This window comes from Pinus tabuliformis, chromosome 2_2 (genome assembly GCF_031772625.1).
Source record: "Pinus tabuliformis cultivar Carrire ecotype Pingquan chromosome 2_2, CPIR1, whole genome shotgun sequence".
NCBI classification, from domain to species: domain Eukaryota; kingdom Viridiplantae; phylum Streptophyta; class Pinopsida; order Pinales; family Pinaceae; genus Pinus; species Pinus tabuliformis.
In genome coordinates this window covers 949826334-949850156 of record NC_142300.1, presented here as the reverse complement: position 1 = coordinate 949850156, position 23823 = coordinate 949826334, and the positions used below count along the sequence as shown (strand labels likewise).

General features: G+C 34.8%; 1 protein-coding gene across 11 annotated transcripts in view; it reads right to left on the bottom strand.

Moving 5' to 3' along the window:
- LOC149196340 (3-oxoacyl-[acyl-carrier-protein] reductase 3, chloroplastic-like) overlaps positions 1–23823 on the bottom strand; it is a 69928-nt gene that overhangs the window by 22141 nt on the left and 23964 nt on the right. For 2 of the 11 annotated variants that reach the window (XR_016254655.1, XM_089405529.1), the window contains exons 3-4: positions 2036–2161; positions 1644–1938 (exon numbers count right to left, since the gene is read on the bottom strand). The exons of 8 other annotated variants lie outside the window; for them this stretch is intronic. Coding sequence is in view for 2 of the 3 variants with exons in the window: in XM_089405529.1 (XP_089261655.1) it covers positions 1904–1938; positions 2036–2161 (161 nt within the window). In the remaining variant the exon portion in view is untranslated. Of the gene's footprint in view, positions 1–1643; positions 1939–2018; positions 2162–23823 lie in introns of those variants that run through there. One more of the 11 variants, XM_089405524.1, reaches the window with a different exon arrangement.

Genomic DNA, 23823 nt, shown 5'->3' with positions numbered 1-23823 from the left:
AAGTTATATCATATGATGACATGTCAAACATCTTGAGAGCTATGCCATGTTAGAAACATACAGATACAAGACTATAATTGGCAACTTCAGCAATAGTAACTGAGTTCAATGGATGGTACTTGAAAGTGGTCAGAGTGTCTATTTTTCATATGTTCAAAGTATGAAGCCGCACCCTAAATTTAAATGCTTGTGTTGTAGGAGCAATATGAATAGAATCTGAGTGGTACAAATACATAACGTGTTAATCAATTGTATGGGGTCCTAGCCTATCAACAAAATGATATCATTGTTGCCATGTGTATTTCTTCGTGTATGGACTCTGGAGTACAATGAATTTCATTATAACAGATTGAGGAAGAACTTGTCTATTGAGTGAAAGAAGTCTACTATTATAGATGCATCATGTGCATTTTCAAAAGACGAAACATATGATACATAATTTTGCAAATCAAAGACTAAGAAAATCCTACACTACTTACTGCTACATACTTGCCCAATTCTAAGATTAAACTTTTCATTTAAGCAGTAGAAGGTAGTCAACATACAGATAGATTTTTAACACACAAGCAATTAGAAAATACCCAACCCATGTCAAACAAGTTCGATGACAACGCTAGGAAACAAATCAAGCATAAAGCACTCAGTGCCTGTAACAGAGGTATATAAATTAAGAAACAGGAAAAATATCACTTTCTTATGTGATCAAGAATTCTTGCATGCAAATTTTATCAAAAATGGGGCACTGAATGCAACTGATTTGATAATTAAGTAGCATATAACACAAGATGACTATCCAACTGTAACACAAGTTTTTGAGATAGCTTTCAAAAGAAAAATGCAAAACTACAGACATGGTAGGTTTAACAAAGAACAAAATATTTAACAAAAGCATTTCTGACCACATATAAGAATGCAGACTCCAAAGGGAGATGACAAAGAAAAAGAGAAACAAGCAAAAATCGTTTTCTTACCTAATCAAGAATGCCTGCAAGCAAATTTTACCCGAAACAGGGCATTGAATGCAATAGATTTGATAATACAATAGCTTATAACATAAGACAATTGCCCAGCAGTATAAAAATATCTGAAGACAACTTTTAAAAGAAAATTGCAAAAGTACATACATGGTAGGGCTAAAAAAAATGAACCCAATATCTATAACAAAAGAAATTTCCCAGACATATATAAGAATACAATCTTCCAAAGGGAGATGGCACACATCGCCTGTTAAAACTTAAGAGAAAAGTTCAAGTCGCACCTAACAAAAGTCAGTTGTTGGACTATTTAAAGTACAATGCAAATCAAATAAAGAATGAAATCCACAACTAGTCAATATGCCATGCTCAAGATACATTGAAAGTAGTAAATAAGTACCATAAATAAGGCCCATAAAACCTGCCAAAAAAAAATATTATGAATTCAGTATGGGGGGTTACAAGATTGTGAAACAGCATTGCTGGAACTAATCTTGAAGATTACTAAATTATTCTCTCTTCCTTTAGCAATGCATCATTTATTACATCAGACATTAAAATTTGGGATGGTAGGCTTTTATACTAACTTATCATCTTTTCTTTGTTGCACTTTTCTTGGACTTCTTCAAAGGGTACCAGTTAGCATGTGTTATCGTTGACCTTAGTGGATGTTCAAGATGATAAACTGTATTACATTAAATCCCTCTGCTCTGCTTTTCCCTTCTTATAATTACAAGGAATTTCCTTTGTCATGTCATACATGACTTTTATGAATACACAATGAAAAAAGGTCATGTATTAAACAGAGACCATCTACAAAAATAAAATATTGCATCTCCTAATAGTGCAAAAACAACTTGCCTTATTCCTCATGCATTATATTCATCGAAAGCAACAAGAGAGAAAGTTGCATCACGTCAATTGTTGCATCATTTGTCCCCTCTTCCTTTTCTAATAAATAAATCTGTAAACAGTTTATCATAAATGAGTGCAAACAACCATTGTAATTGCATCTATTAAGTAGGCAATGATATAAGTATGCACCTTACAGCCTGCTCTACCTAGTGACAGAGAAATGGCTTTGTCAATTCCTCTCGAAGCTCCAATTACAATAGCCACTGGGGCTTCAACCTTTTTAGGAGTTTCAGCAGTTGCTTGTTCAATTGATGCAACTTGAGCCTTGACACCTGCATGCCAACATAATAAGGCCCAAAGTTCACTTCCTGTAAAAGCCTTCATGACAAAACAATAATTATTTGTATCCTTGTTTGTTATTTCTTGGGTTAGAGTATGAATGGCTATCACACACACACACTCTTTCTCTCTCTCACACAGACACACATAACCATTAGTTATTTTATTTCTTTTCCTTAATATATGAGATAGAGAGTAGTTTGTTGTTAGGCAAGGACAGAATAGACAGCAATAATTTAAGCAGAGTTGTTTAAGCAAAAGTAAAACAATTGACATTCATGGAGAGACACAACTAAGTCAATCCCCTAAAACTATATTTAAGGCTAATAATAGCAAGTTGTGGTGTTTCCAAGGCAAATTCAAGGTGGTCATCAAAGGACCACAAAGACAAATCTGTCTATGCAAAAATATATTGTAGGATTTGACCCAATAAACTGCATGTAGATGCACCAAATGCAAACTATCTGGTCTCGTCCCATTTCAACATAATTAAAAGATAAATAGATTCATTTAGGTACAATGATTGAATAAACAAAGAAACTTCAAGACAATCAATAATTGTTGCCTTCTCCCATTTTATCTTATTGTAATCTTATCTTATCTCCTAAACAAAAAAGTTAAGGAAAAAGCCAATCTACAATAAAGTAGTTGACATACAAATTACCATTTTAATTTGTCAATGCTTGTATATATTAGGCAATTCCACACATAACATAGATTGCCCTACACTGATGACCAAATATTCAAAGGAATATAAAAACTTTAAGCGTGGACAACCAAAAAAGAGGAAATGTGGAACCAAAGCTCTAATAATCCATTAGAATCCCTCGTAAATAAGGAGTGGTTACATGTTCCAAACAATTCTGAGCTCCATTGTATTTACAGCTCACAAAAACATCACAACAGTTAATTTTTCAGGCCAGGCGAGACAAAATTGGATATGTTATAAACTAATGTTCTCCAAACAACATTACATCTACATTATTAAAAATATTAGGCTAGTTAAGCCTTCTCCCAAATTCTAAGGTTATTTGAAAAGTCAACAGAAGGAAAAATGGGACATGAGAACATAAGTTAATAGACTTTCGTGTACTTATGTAAGGATAAAGAGACTACAAATCTTTAATGATGCATCTTGAAAAAGGGAAAGCATATATTATTAAAAAAATAAACTGCAATGAATCAGGTCAAGCATCTTCAAGGAGCATCCATTAAGATCTTCAATGATAATCATAGGTTCTTTGGAGGGCAGAGTAATTCAGAGAAACAAGTGAAGCTAAAAATAAAAGTAGTGATTAGAGAGACTATAGAAGACACGAATGTATCAAAGGTATGTGGCACATGGAGAAGGCAGAAAGGGATCTCATAAAAAACAAGATCTTGGAAAGCTGTTTTCAATTTATGCTTATGGTCGAAAAAATTTGGTTCTCATAAACCAGAAAGGATTTCATTTGAAATCACCGAGCAAATTGAGTAAAATTAAAATGTGACAAAGCACCAAAGGGGAAAGTTGGAGAGTGGAGGAAATTCCTAAAGGAGGAGAGGAGGGACACATATTTTTTATCAATGCCTGAGTAAAAATTTTAAAAATGTGGTAAAGACAAGTCACAAAAGGCCTCCTTATGGGTCTAAAGTTAGGCATTGAAAGAAGATATCAGAAGCTAATAGTGAAAGGAGATATGAAATTCCTCTACGAAGTTGTGTCACCGCATTCGATGAAGACATGGTTCTAGAAGAGCATCCTCATAGGCTGGTTGAGATACCCCTTGTTTACAAATGGTCTAACAGTGATGCTTAGCTTCTTGAGCAACAAGAGTTGTTCCAGAATCTCTAAACAAATTTTGGTTGACATCTGAACTCATTGAAAGAATTAATAGCTTAATCATTATGTTGAACAGGGACCTGCCCGCCCCCCTTAAAAAAAACCGGTTACCCGCTGTTCTGGCATTTCAGGCACTTGGGGAGCCCTAGTAAATGTACACAAACTGCTGAGAACTTCATCAGGGACTCAGGGACTTACTGGCCATTTCAGGGATGCTCTGGGAAGATTTCATGGATATTCCAGGCATGTAGTTTTAGTTTTGAGTCTTGAAAATGGACATGAATAATTAAATACCATTATCATTTTCTCCATCAATATCTTTTCGTATTACACTGAATCTAAATCTGTTGTACAAATTGCAGCTTAAAAGATGGGTTTAGTATGATGGATTTGTATTTGGATCCTACAACTAGCATATTGTAAATGACCAGAAAATATGCCTATAAAAGGGTAAACACATAGAACAGTTAGACTCTGCTTTTATGAAGTGGCTAAGAGTTTTACAATTCTGGAAGTGATTAGATCATAGGATCCATATATTTGGGGATTCTACTTGTCTATTGTGCACTGTGGGCATGGCAAAGTTTATAAATTCTGTTAGAACCAATGCCATTTCTAGGCCTAAGCCATTTCAAATTCATGACAATGCAGAGATGTCTATGATTTCCCCGAGACTAATTATTCTGGGGAAGATGGATTCATTTGGATTTAGAATGAATCCAACATAAATGTCACATTTTTGGGTACTCCAGAATATAAAAAAATGATGAAAAAAGCTCATTAAATATACCTTCTGTGGAATTCTAGAACCTAAAACTTTGTTTCAAATAATTGAACCCCATCGATATTTTTAAATGCTGTCAAATTTTATAAATTCTGTTAAGGGAAATGAGCAAGGACAAAAATTCTTGGAACATTTATAAAGTGTAATGTAACATGGGATTTTGTAGTTCCTAGAAAATGCCTAAGCCCTTTCAACTATCAGGGACAGGTGGGTATAGGAATACTGTCATTACTATATGCATCAAAAAACAATTTGATCAACAACGGAAATATGGTGAAGGTAGTAGATTTCAAAGAATGAATCAGTGTTTTCATTGGCATGTTTGAGGAACATAGATGGAATAGAGTGGACACTTGCAAGGATCTTCCTTATTAGCTTAAATTGGTTAATTAATAATTTAAAGGGGTTACCATTGGAATGATAAGTATAGTGATTGCAACGGATCTGCTTTACTGGCATAAAAAGGAAGATACCAAAATGGAGTGGAGCTGAACATCAAAAGTTTGGAAATATAATAGATTGCTAGCAAGAAATTCACTGCAATGGATTTCATTATATTCAATTTATTACAAAATGCTATAATTGTTTCCTCAAGACTGTGGAAACTGCCACAGTATTGAATAATACTTCCCTCGTGCTTCTAGAGCATCATTTCATGTAATGATGCTTATACAAAAGATAAATTAATCTATCACAACTTTATCAATTGCTGTACAACTGGAAGTTGGAAAACCATGGACTAGATAAAATACAAGCCTTCAACCATGACCATCACTTCCATGATGCGTTTTACAACAAAAAATATTTGCATAGATAAACATTGTGTGCTTGGCAAAAGACCACATTGTGTGCTTGGATGAGAATTGAATGCTTGGAAAAATACCACATTGTGTGCTTGGCTGAGAATTTATGTCTTCCACATTGAGGTTCAATGCATGGACAATCTTGGTTGGAAGCAGAACTATAGAACAACTTGAAAAAAAAAGAGCATCCACGTTAAAATTTTGAAAATTAATCAACACCATCATTATCCTAGCAGACCATAAACTATATGTGACCAGGAACTTCAACACGCATATATACACAAGCACACAAGATCTAAATAAACACTTTCACCGAACACACAACTAAAAGATAACAACCGACATTGATTTGGGCAATAGGACAGTTAACACTTTATTGCAGGCATAAAAGGATAGAACAATGTTCAATGAACATCAACAAATCATGAAGAGGGCATGTTCAAAATAACATAACAATCTACTACGCTATCATATACTATTCCATGAAGGCAAAATCAGCTTGATGAAGTCATGAAAATCCAACGAGATCTCTGACTGGAGGCAAGGAATCAAAAATCCAACAAAAAAACCCCAATGATAAGGTTCAAACCTCATTGGCCTTTAACCATCTAACCATAAATTTATAAAGATGTAAAATATAAAGATCTATAAATCTAATAAACACCGAACCATGAGCATAGGTATGAGAACATAGTAACTACATGTTTAAGTATAAAAATCAAACATGTTGCGTGAACATAAATAAGTAAAGAGATTATATTTGACAGCCAACATGATGGATAGGGAAAAAATAACAACATGAGCAATGAACCCATATGATGGTCCTTCTCCTCAACCATGAACAAGCATAAAAAGGCACGTAAAGCCCATGACTTTGGCATAGGAAATACAATTAACACCTTAGTGGGGGAAAGGTGTTGACGACTGAACTTTGTTTCAGTGAGAAATGCATGGGAAGAAACATAAGCACTCACAATGACCACATTTGGCAATCCTAATTTTTCAGTGACCATGAACAGATTATGAAAAAGGTATTTTCATAACAACATAACAATAGGAAAACATAAATATACTTAGCATATGAAAAAGGGCAACCCACCTTACGAGGCCATGAAAACCTAGCTTATCTATTCTTTGTGCATACCTCATTGATTCCCACTAGAGTTGAATTCCTTCCATAAATAATCAGTCATGGTAGAAGATGATGCTTCTCCACTTATTCTATAGTTATCTAGAAAAGTGTCAAACATTATCGCAAAGAAATTCGCTAGAGCATCAAGGTATATGTGCACACACAATGAAAGAGTGTCAAATGTACCTGGCATGGGAGGTAAAGTTGGATGGTCTTGCATCTCTCTTTGGTCTTGGGTTATCGCCATGGTTGGGGATTGTTGCATTGCTATAAAAATAAACATACCACATGTTAAAGAATGGTGATGATTAAATACTTAAATATAAAACCATGACTCTATTCAACACATGAAACTAACCTGGAACCATAGACAGGGCATTATTTGATCGATGATGTTCTCACTTATTGAGGTATCGAAACTCAAATGGTTCATATTCTGATGGATCAACATTTAAATCAATTTCCAAACCATTGTTTTTTTCTGTTGCTTCTTCTTTTCTTTGTGGGGTTGAGGAAACTCTTCTTCCTCTTCAAAGATGGATCAAGATAACCCAATCCAGGTGTGAAGTCAAAATCATTAACGTGCAAATTATTGGCTTCATCCAACATTTTTTTAAGCATACCAGTCAACTGAATTGTGTTCGTCAAAGTAGTAGGAGGATTATCTAAAATGAGATGTGTATAGCTAAACAACTCCTCCCTTGCCAAATGAAGTGCCTCAACATCTGCATCAACAATATTTGTGGCCATAAGAGTAACATCGACATCTACATCATGGTTTTGAGGCTCTATATTCATCTTAAGTGGGTCATTGCATATGTTATCCTCTGCACGTTGATGAAGCAATGGATTTGAATTATCCGAGTGGAAATACAACCAATTAACCTTTATGGCATGCTTGCAAATGTTTCCACAGATAGACCATGAACATTCACACGTTATAAAATCCGTACGATACCAGGTGACAAGGTATTTTTTACCTCGATCTGTCTCACTTCTCACTCAATAAGCACGGGTTATGCTCTCATGAGGACAACAATCAGTATCCAGAATTTTTCTTACTCGTTCCACTGATGATTCTAGCTACTTTTCTCTCTTGTAGTTGTTTAGAAATCTTTCTTCTTTTAAGATTTCCTTGAACCGATAACAAGGTTCAACTGTTGTTAGTAGCATATGCAATAACCAATCCATCCTTCGAGCACATTTTTTCCTTCTATCAGATAGAAATGTTGTTTTTAGGTAACAATGGTATGACTCAACAACATTATTGGTCTCCTGATTTGCATGAAGAAACTCCTGACAACCTTTCACCCACATACCTAATTGCAAATAGAACAATGTCAATCTCATTATATTACATTTATAGAAGAAAAAAATGCATATAATACGAAAAAAATGTTTAATTACGAATCTTATCTCGAGTGACCCAATTCTTGTTGAAATAGTCTAAGAACTTCTCTTCATCTACAAATTTGATAAAAAAAATTGATTGATTGCATCTTCCACTTCATAATTGAGACTGTATTTCATGATGAAACCTAACTCACTAAACATCTCATTGGCTTTTATGGAACTAGTGGCCAACCGATTGACATTTTTTAACCAAGCCCTCCGTACATGCCAAACGCATAAGATCACATCACAACCTGTGATCCTCCTGCTATATTCAATGCATTTTGGCGTGCTATTTTTAGAAAACAATGCAAGTTTGGTTATATCATGACAATGTTAAAGTTACCTCAAGGCACTGATTTCAGCCAGTGCATCATCAACCATGAAAGCATTGACTTTCCAGTAAGGATGGGTTTGGAAACACTTACGCATGAGCTGCTCCAACCATATTGCAATATCATCTAATGTGTTTCGTGATGCCACGACCCATGCAACAAGCACCTCGCTTTATTGTTCATCAAATACCACAAGTGTATACAACTGATACCGCCATTTTAAACATTACATAAAGTCAAATACAAGTTATTAATCATTCTAAATGTATACAACTTAAATAAATATATTCAATCAATGATTGGCATCTGACTTACCCCGTATTTATTTGTGTTAAATGTTGAATCCATGGCTATTAAGCTATTGTGCGATAGCTTGACCATTGTCTCCAACATCCACTTTTTTTGAATCCCTATTATAAAAGGGACCTCCACACCATTTCGCTTTTGGTAAAAAAAAAAACTTCCCGATGCTTTTGATGCCAAAGGTTTACACTCATTTCATCCTTTTTGTGAAGTTGATAATTTCCCTTCGCCAACCTATTATAGATGTTTACAATATATTTCTTGCATAAGAAGAAATCTCTATCTCGAGCTGCCACATCGATGTCCACATGTCTCTTAATGTGGGTTCTATACACTACATCAACAGGGACTCCCAAAAAGAAACAACTTTCTACATATGCAACAACGTCCCTTGAAAGCTTTTGCCTATGCAAGGTCTTGGTCTCACCTGAAGTGTCACATTGACCATGACAAGCCCAACCTTTTCCATCTTCAGGTTCATACATATTGAAAGTTAATATTGTTCTATCAAGAATTTCATGCATAACTTTCACAATAAAGTGGCATTGGCAACCCCTCTTCTGCGCAAATGACGTCCTTTGTTTAGTTGGAAGATTTCCTCTTTTGCCCTCTGGGCCAAATGAACAGTGATAACTACACAAAAAATTTAAAATGTTAGTACATACAAAGAAAGATAACCGTGGTTTCAAAAGATCTAAACAATACATATTTTAAATACTCACATCTCATATTGCAATGCAGCGGTAGCTCTTTCTTTTGGTTCTTTTTTTGCTTTTCATATGAATTTGCATGGAGCAATAGGATTTTCTTCCTCTCCTTTGATAAAGTCAGCAACTCATCGTAATGGGATTACAGCAACTCGATCAATACTATTGTTTTTTCTATTTATTTCCGTCCAAACCAAGTCTTTACTAGAGAATGTCATTTTTCCTTAGAGGTCTTGCACCTCAAGATCCATGATATATTGCCATTTTCTTTGCTTTCCCATTTTGAACTGATCTGGTCAAACAATATGCAAGGACATCAGAACTGAACTTTCAATCTTAGTAATTTTTATGGGCTGAATAATTGAATTAGATCTAGAATTTTTACATGAGCTAGAACACGGTTTCTATGGATACCTGGGAATATTTGTAGACTTACATGGAATTTCTCTGGCCGTGCATAAGATTTGAAGTTAAAATGAGACATACCAGTTTCAGATGAGCCAAATTTGCAATGGCAACCACATAAATCCAACATGGAGAGATGATTGTAGATATGAACGATAATATTTCAGTTTTCTTCAACATTCTAGCATTTAACCTTTTATGAAACAGTGGGTATTATTTCCCCTTTACTTATTGTTTACCTATTGTTTTATTCTTTCCGCTTTACTTATTGTTTACTTGTATGGTTCATTTGTGTCTAATTTCCATGTTCTTGCGTACGGATGTAGACATCATCATCATCACCATGTGCTAATATTTATTGGTACCATTATAATTATCTCACTTTGACTTCTTGCATCCATCATGCTTCACTATGCGCCATGGTTGAAAGTCCCTGGGGTGATCTATTAAGTTCAAAATATATTACGGGCATGGAAGATCAATCATCATAGTAATATCCCTACTAATCACATGGGCCACCTAGCTAGTCGAAATTGATGTGGGTCTATTGCAATTGATTTTTTTCCACAAAGTTCATATAGGGCCAACCCACACATGTGCCAAAAATTGATATATGATTGTATTTGTTGCTCCCATTTGCTACATAACAGGTAGCATGAAATTCCAGCTAGGTTAAGTGTTCAGTGCTAGTAAGGCATCAAAGAGTCATCTCGTGCCCATGGTTATATGGTGGAGTGTCTAGTCATGTCAAGCTACTTGCCGGTTTGATTTATTAGTTATGAAAACATGGTGTTTGACCTATGGAAGGTGGTCTCCACAAGAAGATTGGATTCTAGCAATCAATCATTTTGCTTTTTTTGATGATCCAAGGTTCTACATTGTGCAGACAATACATTAGCTTAATGAATATACTCCCTGGGGTTGATTCTGTACAATATGTTGCATGCTAACCAATTTTACAAGATTGTCAAATTTGTCCACTGTTCAGTGAGTTCACTCAGCTCAACTCCAAAACAATCCAAGTCTTGTCAAAGTCACCAGAACTCAACAAGTTTGACTGATCTTACGCAATTTACTCAGCAAGTTTGACTATGTTCAACCAACATTTACCTATTTTAAGTTGTTTTTGAGTTTTAGAATTTCCTGAAATTCACCTCAATTTTGGATGTATTGAAAATGTATTGTTCCTCATCAATATAATTCTAGGCAATCCCTTCCAATTCCACTGGTATTATGGTACTCTTATGTGAAGAAGGTAACTCATGTTAGCCTTGAGTTTTCACAATTCGATTATGTTGGACATAATCTTCCGAGATTTCTTCCCTATAAATAAAATTGTAAATAAATAAAGTAGGAGAATGCAAAGATGAAGGGACCCTTTGAAAATGAAACAAAGGGTTGCACCATTGTATATCTCTGATTGCACATTAATGAAAAGACCATCATGGAGTTACCTATTATGGCCTGACAGATTCAAACTCTTACTCTTTGGCTTTGCCCAGTCGTTTCCCTAGTCCAGGTCATGTGACTGATGGTAACCCCCAAAATGTGTTGTGCTCTAGGTCTGCAGTAAAAATCTTCTAATAATATAGTTTTCCAGGTAGTGGCAATAAATCAAACTACAAGAATCACTAGATATTTGATAAACCATGTTTGGCCGCACCTATGTGAAAGTGACAACTATGAAAAGAAGCCTTCCTATTAGGAAATAAAGCTACAGCCACTGCATAGGAAACAAAAGACTTGCTCAAATATTTTGGTAGAATATTTTGTCTACTTTTAATCGTATCCATCAAGTAGGGCATTATCCTCCTCAATAGTTTTTGGATTTGATAAAAGAAACCATGCAATTTAGAATATTTTCAAAATTGATCCGGTCCGGCCTCATCCCTGCCCTCAGCATTCGAACAAAATAACCAAGTGCCTTCTCCTTGTCCCCAATGTTTGCATATCCTGCCTCATTGACTTGCTTACATAAAATTGATAGTTTGATAGCGAGATGGATTTTCCTTAACCCTTGGAAACGACAGGTTATATATAATAAAACACACATATGATAAGATTTTTCGAATCAACAGACTAGACCAATCGACATGGCTTTAGATCTTGCTTGAAGGGAGAGCGTTGCAAATCATCAAGTTACCTAATTCCAAATGTTAGTTTTAGACCCTCGACAGATCATTTTCCTACGAACCCCTCCACACAATTAATTATTGAATTAGTTTTTAGCTTCTGGGGTTTAGTGATTTTATTGCAACGCTGTTATGTCGAACAATTTGGTACCTCAGTGTGATAATGTTCATCATCATCACCAGCAGGACCAGCAGCAGGGCATGGGAGCCTGCGTTGAGGTTGGACAGTATGCTAGGAGAAATTGAAGGGCTTAGAAGGGACAAAATCATTTTAATGATGGAAGTCGTGAAGCTGAGACAGCAACAACAATCCACTAGGAATTAAGCAAAAGAGTAAGACCCTGTTCCTCGATCATACATGCACACAACGAAAAAGAGCAGAAAAATGAACCAGATGATTGAACCTGCCTTTGTCTGTCGCCTAGTGATGGGGAGCTTGGTTTACTGCCTGTTTGTCGCCTGGTGATGAGTCAATGGTGGTGAGATGCAAAGCGCGGGATGGAGTTTCTACGCGGAGGCAATTGGTGAGCTGCAGAGTGGGGATGGAGTTTCTGCGGGAGTCGAGCTGGTGAGGGGAGCTGCAGAACCCGCGGTTTGGTCCAAATTCAAAAGGAAAGGATCATAGAATCTGGTGGACTCCGAAAATCTGTCAGACGAGATTCCATCAGCAATTAATGTAGAACGGTGGCGGAGCTGGTGAAGGGTGGCGGAGGAATTGCCGATGGCCGGAGCCGGACGTTTTTTCGGGCGGCGACGGAAACCGGGCAATTCCTCCACCTTGTTAGACTACTCCATTTCTTTGCATGCGATGCCCAATTTCTTCATTACAGCCACCGTATACGGATGGATTACCCACACCAATAATTTTGAATGGAGTTATTCACCAATTTCTTTGCATGCGATGCTCAATTTCTTCATTACCGCCGCCGTGTACGGATGGATTACCCACACCAATAATTTTGAATGGAGTTATTCACCAATTTCTTTGCATGCGATACCCAATTTCTTCATTACCGCTGCCGTGTACGGATGGATTACCCACACCAATAATTTTGAATGGAGTTATTCACCAATTTCTTTGCATGCGATGCCCAATTTCTTCATTACAGCCGTCGTGTACGGATGGATTACCCACACCAATAATTTTGAATGGAGTTATTCACCAATTTTTTTGCATGCAAATCGCGATGCCCAATTTCTTCGGAGTCGTCTACCGAGGCGGAGGAATTCTAATTCTGAATGCATATTGGTGGAGGAACATGAATTCAATGTATCTTCAATGGACGCCCGCCATAAAAGTGACCTCCATGCTCTCTTGTCATTCAGAAATGCTATCACACACGATCCTGACATGATCCCGACGGTTTGCTATCCAACTGGATGGCGGAAAACTCCGATAACATGTGCTCACGATTCGGTATTCGCTGCAGAGCAAACACCAAAAGAGCAGTGGCCATTGACCTCTCTCCATCTGATGGAGCATTGCGAGGTAAATTTTCCCCGTCTATCGGCAATATCTCATTATTGAACACATTGATTCTTTCCGTTAATGCTTTCAGTGGAGGAATTACGGCCGAGTTTGGCCACCTTAAAGCACTACAAACACTGGACGTCACCAACAATATACTCAACGGCCCTATTCCAGTTGAGTTGGGCATGCTACAGAAGCTAGAGCACCTGTACCTCAGCCTCAATATGCTCAGCGGTCCTATTCCTGTCGAGTTGGGCCTGCTCCAGAAGCTAAAGTACCTTGACCTCAACACCAATTCGATCAATGGTTCTATTCCAATGGAGTTGGGCCTGCTACACAAAGTAGAGTACCTTGGCTTGAGCAGCAATACGCTCAGCGGTCCTATTCCTGTAGAGTTGGGCCTGCTCTAGAACTTAAAGTACCTTGACCTCAGCAACAATTCGATCAATGGTTCTATTCCAATGGAGTTGGGCCTGCTACACAAAGTAGAGTACCTTGGCTTCAGTAGCAATACGCTCAGCGGTCCTATTCCAGTCCAGTTTGGCATGCTACAAAAGCTAGAGCACCTGCACGTCGAAGACAATATGCTTAGCGGTCCTATTCCTGTCGAGTTGGGCCTGCTCCAGAAACTAGAGGAGCTTGACCTCAGCAGCAATACGCTCAACGCTCCTATTCTAGTCCAGTTGGGCGTGCTACAGAAACTAGCGTACCTTGACCTCAACTCCAATACGCTTCGCGGTCCTATTCCAGTGGAGTTGGGCCTGCTACAGAAGCTAGAGTCCATGTATCTGGATGGCAACAACTTGTCAAGTAGAATTCCATGTGAATTGGGTAATTTGACAAAACTTTCAGATCTATCCATTTTTGGTCGTAGTATTTCAGGTTCTATTCCCTCTGAAATATTTAGACTTCCCCTCTCTACTCTGTCTCTTAGTTTTAACCTCACAGGGAGGATACCTAATTACATTGCTAATTTGACCAAATTAACTGCCTTACAACTTTATGAATGTGGGCTCACTCACATACCTGAGGGCATTAGCAATTTGACCTGGTTGACTGACTTAGATTTCTCTAGTAACAAACTCACTACCATATCGGAAGGAATTGCCAATTTGGTTAAGTTAGAGTACTTAGATCTTTTTAAAAACAACATCACTCACTTTAATGAAAACATTGCCGCTTTATCTCAGTTGACAGAATTAAATCTCTTTCACAATAATCTGAGCAGTAAAATATTTAAAATAATTTTCAATTTGACTAATTTGTCATACCCAGATCTGTCTCAAAATAAACTCATAGGTCAAATTTCTAAAACCCTTGTCAATTTAAAGAAGCTTATATACTTAAAATTCTCAAACAACAATCTTGAAGGGACAATTCCCAGAGCTATAGTAGACCTTCATTCTTCGAATGAATTATATTTAAATTCAAACAATTTCACCGGGAAGATTCCTAATAATATTAATAATTTGGTTTCGCTTAATGCATTATATTTATCAGAAAACAATTTGGAGGGACCTATTCCTAGTATCTGCATCTATAACTCCACTTCTTTAAATATTTTCTCCACTCATTCTAACAATTTTTCTGGGACTTTAACCTCATCATTTGCAAATTGCACCCAACTTATAATATTGGATTTAAAGAATTGTGGATTTAGAGATGAGCTTCCTTCAACCCTGGCAAATTTGAGTAAATTGGGATTCTTAAGTCTTAGTTATAATAATTTTCAAGGTATTATTCCCCAATGGATCACAAAGTTTACCAACTTGTTTTTGTTGGATTTATTAGACAATGATTTTAATGGAAGCATGCCATATGATCTTGAAAGACTGCAAGGGTTTGCAATACATCAATTTTATTTCTTTGAGCTTTATTTCCAAACCAAAGAATACATAAAAGGGATTGAGTATAATCTGTCATATATCTTGATTACAAATGTTATATTTGATTTGTTTAGGAATAATCTTTCTAGAGAAATCCCCAAAAGCATAGGCAACATGAGAAGCTTGGGATTACTAAATTTCTCTGGGAACCAATTGGAAGGAAAAATACCATCGTCTTTTAGTGAGATACCTACTTTGGAGCAGTTGGACTTGTCCAAAAATAATTTGGATGGAGCAATTCCTCAAGAGCTCTCTCAATTATCAATGTTGGCTTATCTAGATGTTTCATCTAATAACCTATGTGGACCAATTCCAGGAGGGACACAATTTTACACCTTTAATGAGTCTTCATTTCAAAGGAATAAGTGCTTATGTGGATATCCTCTTCCAGGATGCAATAAAAAATATATGAAGACAACTAGTGGAGACAGTGGCAGTCAAAGTAATATCAAGAGAGGATGGTTGAGCCATGTAAATGAGAAGATGTCTTTGATAGCATTAGGGATGGGAATTGGGATAGGGTTTGGGGCAGTTATTGCTATGTTCATTGTTTGGGATAAGGCAAGGTATTGGGTACTTGGTTTACCTCCCAACAACATAAGAAGGCCCTTTTATGGCCTCTACTGATTCCCTACATAGCTCAATAAAACTTGTATGTATAAATCAGTATTTTAATGTATGTAATGCCACTTAATAATATAACTTGAATGTTATTTATTCATATACCATGTATTGTTACTTAACAATATGGTGTTTGGATGTTGACATAAATTATCTAGCTTTGTGGAAGAATATAAAATAGAGTTTAATAATTTCTTTCAATACAAGAATGTTATTATATTTATTGAAAATTGTTAATTATTATAAAACTAATGTAGATAGATGTATTTGTATTGATTAAGAATTAAGAAAATAGAAAAATAAATACTAATTTATTTTTTATTAATAATTTACTATTTTTTCCCATAGGGTTTATTGTAGATTTCTATGGAGTTTTTTGTTAAAGCATTTTCTGGTGTAAATTTCATTGATTCAAAATTATGTGGGCAAAAATCTAGCCATGCTAAAGATTTTTGTGGCCGAGATCTGCTAGGATTACTGGGTGATTTTGATGACTTAATTGCCCCTGATTCCGATTACTCAAGTCATAAGTTAAATGTGTGAGTAATCACAAGTCTCACATAACTTAACCAAACAAACAAAAAAGTAATTAACAATATTTTTTAAATAAAATAACAAAATCAAATCACAATGAAAATTATAAATTATCAATGCTGATTACAATTAATAAATCTCTCAACTTTAAATACCTTTTCGAAATTTATTAATTGCGAGGAGAGATGAGACCTGCAATTACTTAATATTTGATATTTTTTCTGGAATTAAATTTTAATGGTTGAGTTGTATATGGAACGAGTCAATGTGTTGCCGGAGAACCTGAGAAAAACGATAGCCGGCAAAGCCAATTCATAGCATAATGAGACTACACCGTTAATTTTGTGTGTTATGTTACGGATAACCGATGGTTTAGTGAATTTTAATAATGATAAAAATTTTGATATGTTATTTTTATTTATTTTTTAATTAAATTTATTTATTTAATAAAATTTTATAAAAAATAATTTTATTAAATTTACTTTATTTAATAAAATTTTATGTTTTTTAAATTTTTTTTTTTTTTAAATATGGTAAAATATATTCAACCTATCATTTATCCCCTATTAGTAAGTATAATGGGCACCTATTTTTTTATTAATCATTCATTTAATTAAAATCAAATCATAATTTGTAACATTCATTTTTTAATATATATATAATTTTATCTTTTAGTATCTAATTAATTAAATTAACTTGAATCATAATTTGTAACATTCATTTTTTAATATATATATATATATATATTTTATAGTATCTAATTAATTAAATTAACTTGAATCTTATTGTACAATCATAATTTTTTAATGTTAATTAAATCAGCTTGAATCTTATTGTACAATCATAATTTTTTAATGTTAGTGTTATATTTTTATTAAATCAACTTGAGATTTATCATGCAATCATATTTTCTTTTGATCATACATTTCTGCTGGAGATTAATTAAGAAGCCTGATACGTTAGACTCATGGGATCAGACCGATTGGCTGGCAGTGCCTCTTCCGTTTGGCTTACGGTATTTGTGTAGCAAACCGTCTTTATTTGTCGATGGGATTCATGCCATCTTATTTTTATGAGAGTTTTCAAATTCCAAATTTAATTTGATGAGAAAGGTATGAATATGCAGAACTATATTGATGGGATAGGTATTTTCATGAACTAGAGATATCAGTGGTAAGTTTAATCTAAATAATTTATAAATTAATTTGGAAAATAGAGAAATTATAGAAAGATTATGATAAAATTTGTAGAATATTTTGAAATTTTAAATTATAGTGGTTAAATTTTAGGTTTTTAAATTTTTTAAAAGTTCTTCATAATGGTGAATCTATTTTTACTATTAAAAAAATTAAAAACTCCAGTATTAGGATCTGCATAGACAAGTTTTTTCAATAATAATTTATAAATAATGACTTTTGAATTCAACTTGGAATACTCTGCCTTTATATATATATCATCATCCGGCCCCTGTTCGAGCCCATTTGTAGCGCATGATGTATTAATTGAGCTTGTATATGGATTTGATTGTGATGTGATGGACACTTGTACATAATGTATATTGTATATTGGGCCTAATAGAGCTTCTTAAGGAGACCTTGCCCTCCCCATTTAAAAATATATATCATAATGACTTTTGAATTCACCTTGGAGTACTCTGTGTTTTTTGTATATATCATAAAATTATAAAAATTGCCATTTTATATTTAAGAAATATAAAAAGAGGAAAATAAGTTTTCTTTAATTATTTATTTGAAATTTTGATTAAAAAAAAAAAAGGTTTTTTATAAAACTTTATTTAAATCGAACAAATAAAATTATATTAATTAATTTAAAAGTAAGATTTTTTTTTGAAATATTTAAAACGATCAAGTTCTGTTATGTAGATTAATTAGTATATAATAATATATATTAATTAAATAAATTTTATTTTATTTTTAATTTATTAAATAAAATAAAATAATATGTGAATTTATTTTATTAATATATATTGATATATAAGTAAATCTATCAACATTAAAAAATAAAATTAAAAGATTTTGATTTTAAAATTGAAACAGGAATTAATAGGTAAAAATAGCTTTTTTACCTCTAAAATTTAAGTAAAAGGAAAATTTTATTTATTAACTAGATTGATTTAATATTTAATTATGATAATAAATTATTTCACTACATTAATTTTACGTATTAGTTATTGATTTACGTTTTAGTTATTTCAATCAATAAGACTTATGATTTACGTATTAGTTATTTCAATCAATAAGACTTAAAGCTATATATTTTTTAGGATTAAAAATGTGTTAGATGAATAAAAAATTAAAATATTTAAAAGGTTGAATCAACACATTCATAAATTTGAAAAATTCTCTTGAAAAAACAAATATGAATCACAAAACAAATGACCTATTACGTTTTCTATTTCAAAATAGAGGCGTTGTCTACCCACGTAACAAAATAGTCTTGACGACAGTTTTTTTGTTTGTTTGTTAAATTTGGCAAAACAAATTTCAAAAAATCAGATAGCTGGAGTTTTTATGATGGCGAAAATGGATTCAGCACTATCAAAAACCCGAGACACCCAAAATCTTGAAATTTAACAACTATAATCTAAATTTTCAAAATTGTTAAATTTTTTATAATCTTACCAAAATTTCTAATTTATTTTGTGGATAGTATAAACTAGGCTAAAAACATATTCACACAAAACCTATATTAGAGTGTCGAATTGCACCCGGGGTGCATGATATGACGGCTGGGGTGAATGGCTTTCGCTCCCCCAGCCGTGTTCGATCCCTGCGGAGGACCCCTAGCCTCATTGTGACGGCTTTGCCGTAAAATAAGTTGGTTTTGGCTCTGGCTTCGGCCGTATTCTGACTGGCTTTGGCTATATTGTAATCTGAAAGCTTCAGCCATATATAAAGATTTTTCTCTGAAAAAAATATTACAGTGTTGAACTCAACGTTAATGGACAATCGTAAGAAGAAGTTGAGTGTCCATCGAATCCTAAGTCTTTTAAAGAAACAAACATGTCCTTTACGATTCCACAGAAATCCACAGCCACAGTGCATGAAGTAATGTTATCACTTTTATCTCGACAGATTATCTCAATTTTTTTTATGCATTTCATTATTATTATCCCCGGTGCATAGAATATTATTTTTCCATTTTGTTATAATTGAATCGCCAAGTAGTAGGATTAGTATAACGATGTTTCAAATTTGTTTTAAAAATAATGTAAATTTTGGTAAGATTTTAATAAAATTTGGTAAAATTTTTAGGAAATTTAAATTATAAAATTCAGGTTTTCAAAATTTAATGTACCTGTTTTATGTTTTAATATAAATAATGTATTTTATTGCAAGTTTATTGTCTTTTAACCTAAATTATAGGGCTCTTAAATTGATATATTAATAAAATTTTGGATTTGAGTTTAGTTATATTTAATTTTTATTAATATTATTTTTAAAATATAATGAATACTTTTTATTAATAATGTTTTATAATAAATTTATATAAATAATTGCATAAAAAAAATATTTATTAATAATAGAGTATAATTTAAAGTTATAGTTAATTAAGCATATAATATTAAAATATAAAATTATCATATTTATGAAAATGATAACTGTTTTGAGTTTTAATTATGTCAATTTCAGTGTAATATTGTAAGAGATATTTGAAAAAAAAATCTGGTGTTATGCATAAAATAATAAAAAATAAAAGAAAAATTAGGTCCATGTAATATTGTAAAAAATATTTGAAAAACAAATGTGGTGTTATACATAAAATAATAAAAAATAAAAATAAAATTAGATCCATGTTGCATACTATTTATTTGTTAATTTTTTTTCATAATTATTAAGTTAAATTAAATTAAACTAAACTATATATTTTAAAGATTTAGAAATTATGCAATTACATTTATTTAATTAATAAATATAATCTTTTAATTTATTTATCAAGTATACAGATATGAAAATAAGAAAAATACTTAACATAAATTCAATATTGGTTCATATATATGTTAATATAGTTTTAAAAGATTTAATATATGTATTATAATATAGTTTTAAACTAGGTTAACTCCTTGAATCAATAAGCATACATCGCTCTCAACGTCCTCTCATCATTAATTGTACAATTTAGGGGTTTTAATTAATACGTTATAAGGGAGATAGAAATAAAATAGTTTTAATTGATTTAATTCCTTTTTGAATTTGTAAGTATTAATTTTTTTCCATTTGTATTCCTTGGATTGCCTATTAAAGATAGGTAGGATTTTTTTGGATTACTTATTAAAGAGAGGTAGGATATTTTTGGAATGTTTTGTAGAATTTAATAAGAAGAGTTGGAGTGAGTTCAATTTTTTATTTTTAATTATATTAAGGTTAAATTTACAAAATTATGCAAATGATTTAATATAAAGTTTTTATTATGTAATATTGGAGAATTTAAGTGATAGGGGAGGCAATTGGGATATTTTGACAAGATCCAATTCTACTATTTTATGATATCCCAACTTGAAAAGAAATCACTTTGTTTTTTAGAATACCTATTGTAATGGGTAGTTCAACAACCATCCATTCACATATTTTAGAGAATAAGTGGAGATTTTATGAGATTTTTTTATTTTAGAATAAGGCATCGAAAATTTTAATTTAATTATCAATAATAAGTAGGTGGGTGATAGAGATTTGAAACCTCATTGGAATATTCTAAAATATTTTAATAGTCACAAATAAAAGATTGAGATTTATCTCAAAAATAGTTATATTCTTTTCATTATTTTAATTAAATTGATTAATTAAAAAAACGTTATATGAAACTTTCTTAATTGATGTGTATAAGTAATGACATATATAAAATTTATGAGTTATGAATGTTTACATTCTTTGTTGGTTTGACACACGAGATTCGGACTCGGAATTTGGTGGTTTACATAAATATGTATTATTCTTATCAAAGAAATGATTTTCTATTTTATGAATGTTATTATTTTAATATATTTTGAAGATGTCCCCGGATGCGGGTGTTCATTAATGTGTTTACGGTGATGAGACTAGGCGACGACGGACGGGGTGGCCACATGGCCCTCTGCAACCATCCCAAGATCAGAGTAAATGATCCTCAGGGCACCTCGCAGGCGGCATTAAATGCCTGCTACAGTCGAGGCAGAGCCATTCCTTGTTTAACCATGGTGCCAGAAAACATTCCAGTCATTCTGCCCCTGTTTCACTGTGCTTGTCCTTCGCAGGCGGAAGAGCCAACTGAGAGAACCAGCACGGGGCGCCGCTACTGGATTGTAAGCTGCCTTGACTTGGGCAATGGTTACCACCATTCCCAAACAAATCTTTGTAACTCAGCTCCTGTTCTCCAGCATTCTGTTACCTCTGCGCAAAATTCCTCTGTCTATTCTCCTTCTGCTTCCCCTGACTCTTTCTCTGCTCCTATTTCCACCATGGTTCGCCATCGCATGCGTAGCAGACGCGGTGGCAGCTCTCGCTCCCAGGCTCTGCATCGACGTAATTCGGCTTCCCCGGCTTCCTCTGCTGAAAATCCCCAATATCCGAATACCAGAAGTGGTCGTGGCAGAGCAAGTCTCCACTGTTCTGGTCGCGAAGAGGTGGCTATTCGCACTGCGCCATTTCATCTGCCTCTGCACCAGGTCCCTCACACGACTCAGTTCTGGTTCCGTAGCTCTCTGAACTGCCCGGTCATTGTTGCCACCGTCTCCATCTCCATCACAGAAGAGACAGAGCAGCACATCCCCATGACAATTTCCATGGAGGAGACGCACAGAGCTGGTCCAAGTCGGAACAAAGGCAACGACGAAGAACAAGGTGGTAATGGTGGTCGGAACAGACGGCATGGGAAGGCCATTGCTGGCAGCTCGCATGATGACTTGGGCCTTCAAAGTGACACGCATGCCATGGAAAGCCACATGGAGGACACATCGGGCCCGCAGGTGGAAGCCGACAGTAGGGAGGGAGCTCATCAGGTGGGGGGACGTGGCGAATCGGACAACCCGGATGACTGGGCTTGTCCAATTGTGGAGGAACCCGCCACGGAGGAATTTGTCGCGTGCGTTACGTCTGCCAGGTGGCACTCCTCTTAGTTCTTGGTTTAGTCCTGTCTTGTCTTTTGTGGCCTCAGAGTTTTTTTGAGGGTTGACGGTCTAGTCCGGACAAAATGTTGTTTTCTAGGTGGTTTTGTAATATTGTTTTTTGACAGGGTAGTCTCTTCAGAAAACTGTGGTTAATTCTGTTGTCTTTTTTGGACTTCTTCTTCTCTTTCAGACTGGTTTCCCCTTTGTTGGGGCAGTCTTAGACAATGTTCATGGCTGTGTGCTGATTAAGGCCGGGTCCCTTTACGGCCAGGACACTCTGTAACTACTTTTTGTATTATATCAATAGATTAATCTTACTTAGAATATATATATATATATATATTTTGAAGATGTGATAAATATTAATTAATAGAGTCTTTAAACGAGCCTAGATCCATCTAACCACAAATCTATCATTCCTAGAAAGGGATTAAATCCATGTAGATACAAACCTTTCCTCAAATTATTAATCCAAAGTTATTAAATCTAATAATATTAATACTAGCATCCCGGATGCGGGTGATCTCGTTGTGCGATAGGCATGTGGCTCGTCACATGGGCAGGTGTCAGCCCGGACGAGCCACGAATAACCAGGACGCTGGCACAGTTAATACGCCGGAAGGTGAAGTCATTTGGGTTTTAAGGCCTGTCTATTTGGCATTCAATGCGCAGCAGAGAGCGAGGATGATGGCGCTCCATAAACTTGAACCCCCTGCCGCTTTCCTGCATTCCCTCAAGTTGTCCGAGCAAACGCTGGCAGAGAAGGAACATTCTCTGGTTTAACGTAAGATTTCTCAGAGGAATTCTTGTCTGGAGATAAATTGGGAGATGCAGAGAGAAAGGCCCAGAATGAGCAGTCGTCGTGGCGGTTCCAGGGGTCGAGCCGCAACACAGCGGCCAGTCACTTCGCCTTCCTCCTCGGTGGAAACCACTTCTGAGCAGAATAGGAACCCGAGCAGACTTGCAGGCCGCAGCAATGTGTGTGGGCGGGGAGAAATCATGGATTGTTGTCATGTGGAGCATCCGGTTGTTCGCTACCGGATCCCATGCACTCTGGAGAACAATACTCTCATTGTCTCAGTCTCGGTGGAACATTGCAACAGTCTCAGGGGGCAATTGGAAGACCTGAATGTGCCAGTGGTTGACATGCAAGTTCCTCTGGTAGATATGAGGCGGCCAACCAGAGCAGACATTCCCCCAGCCACACAAGCAACTGATGCAGGCC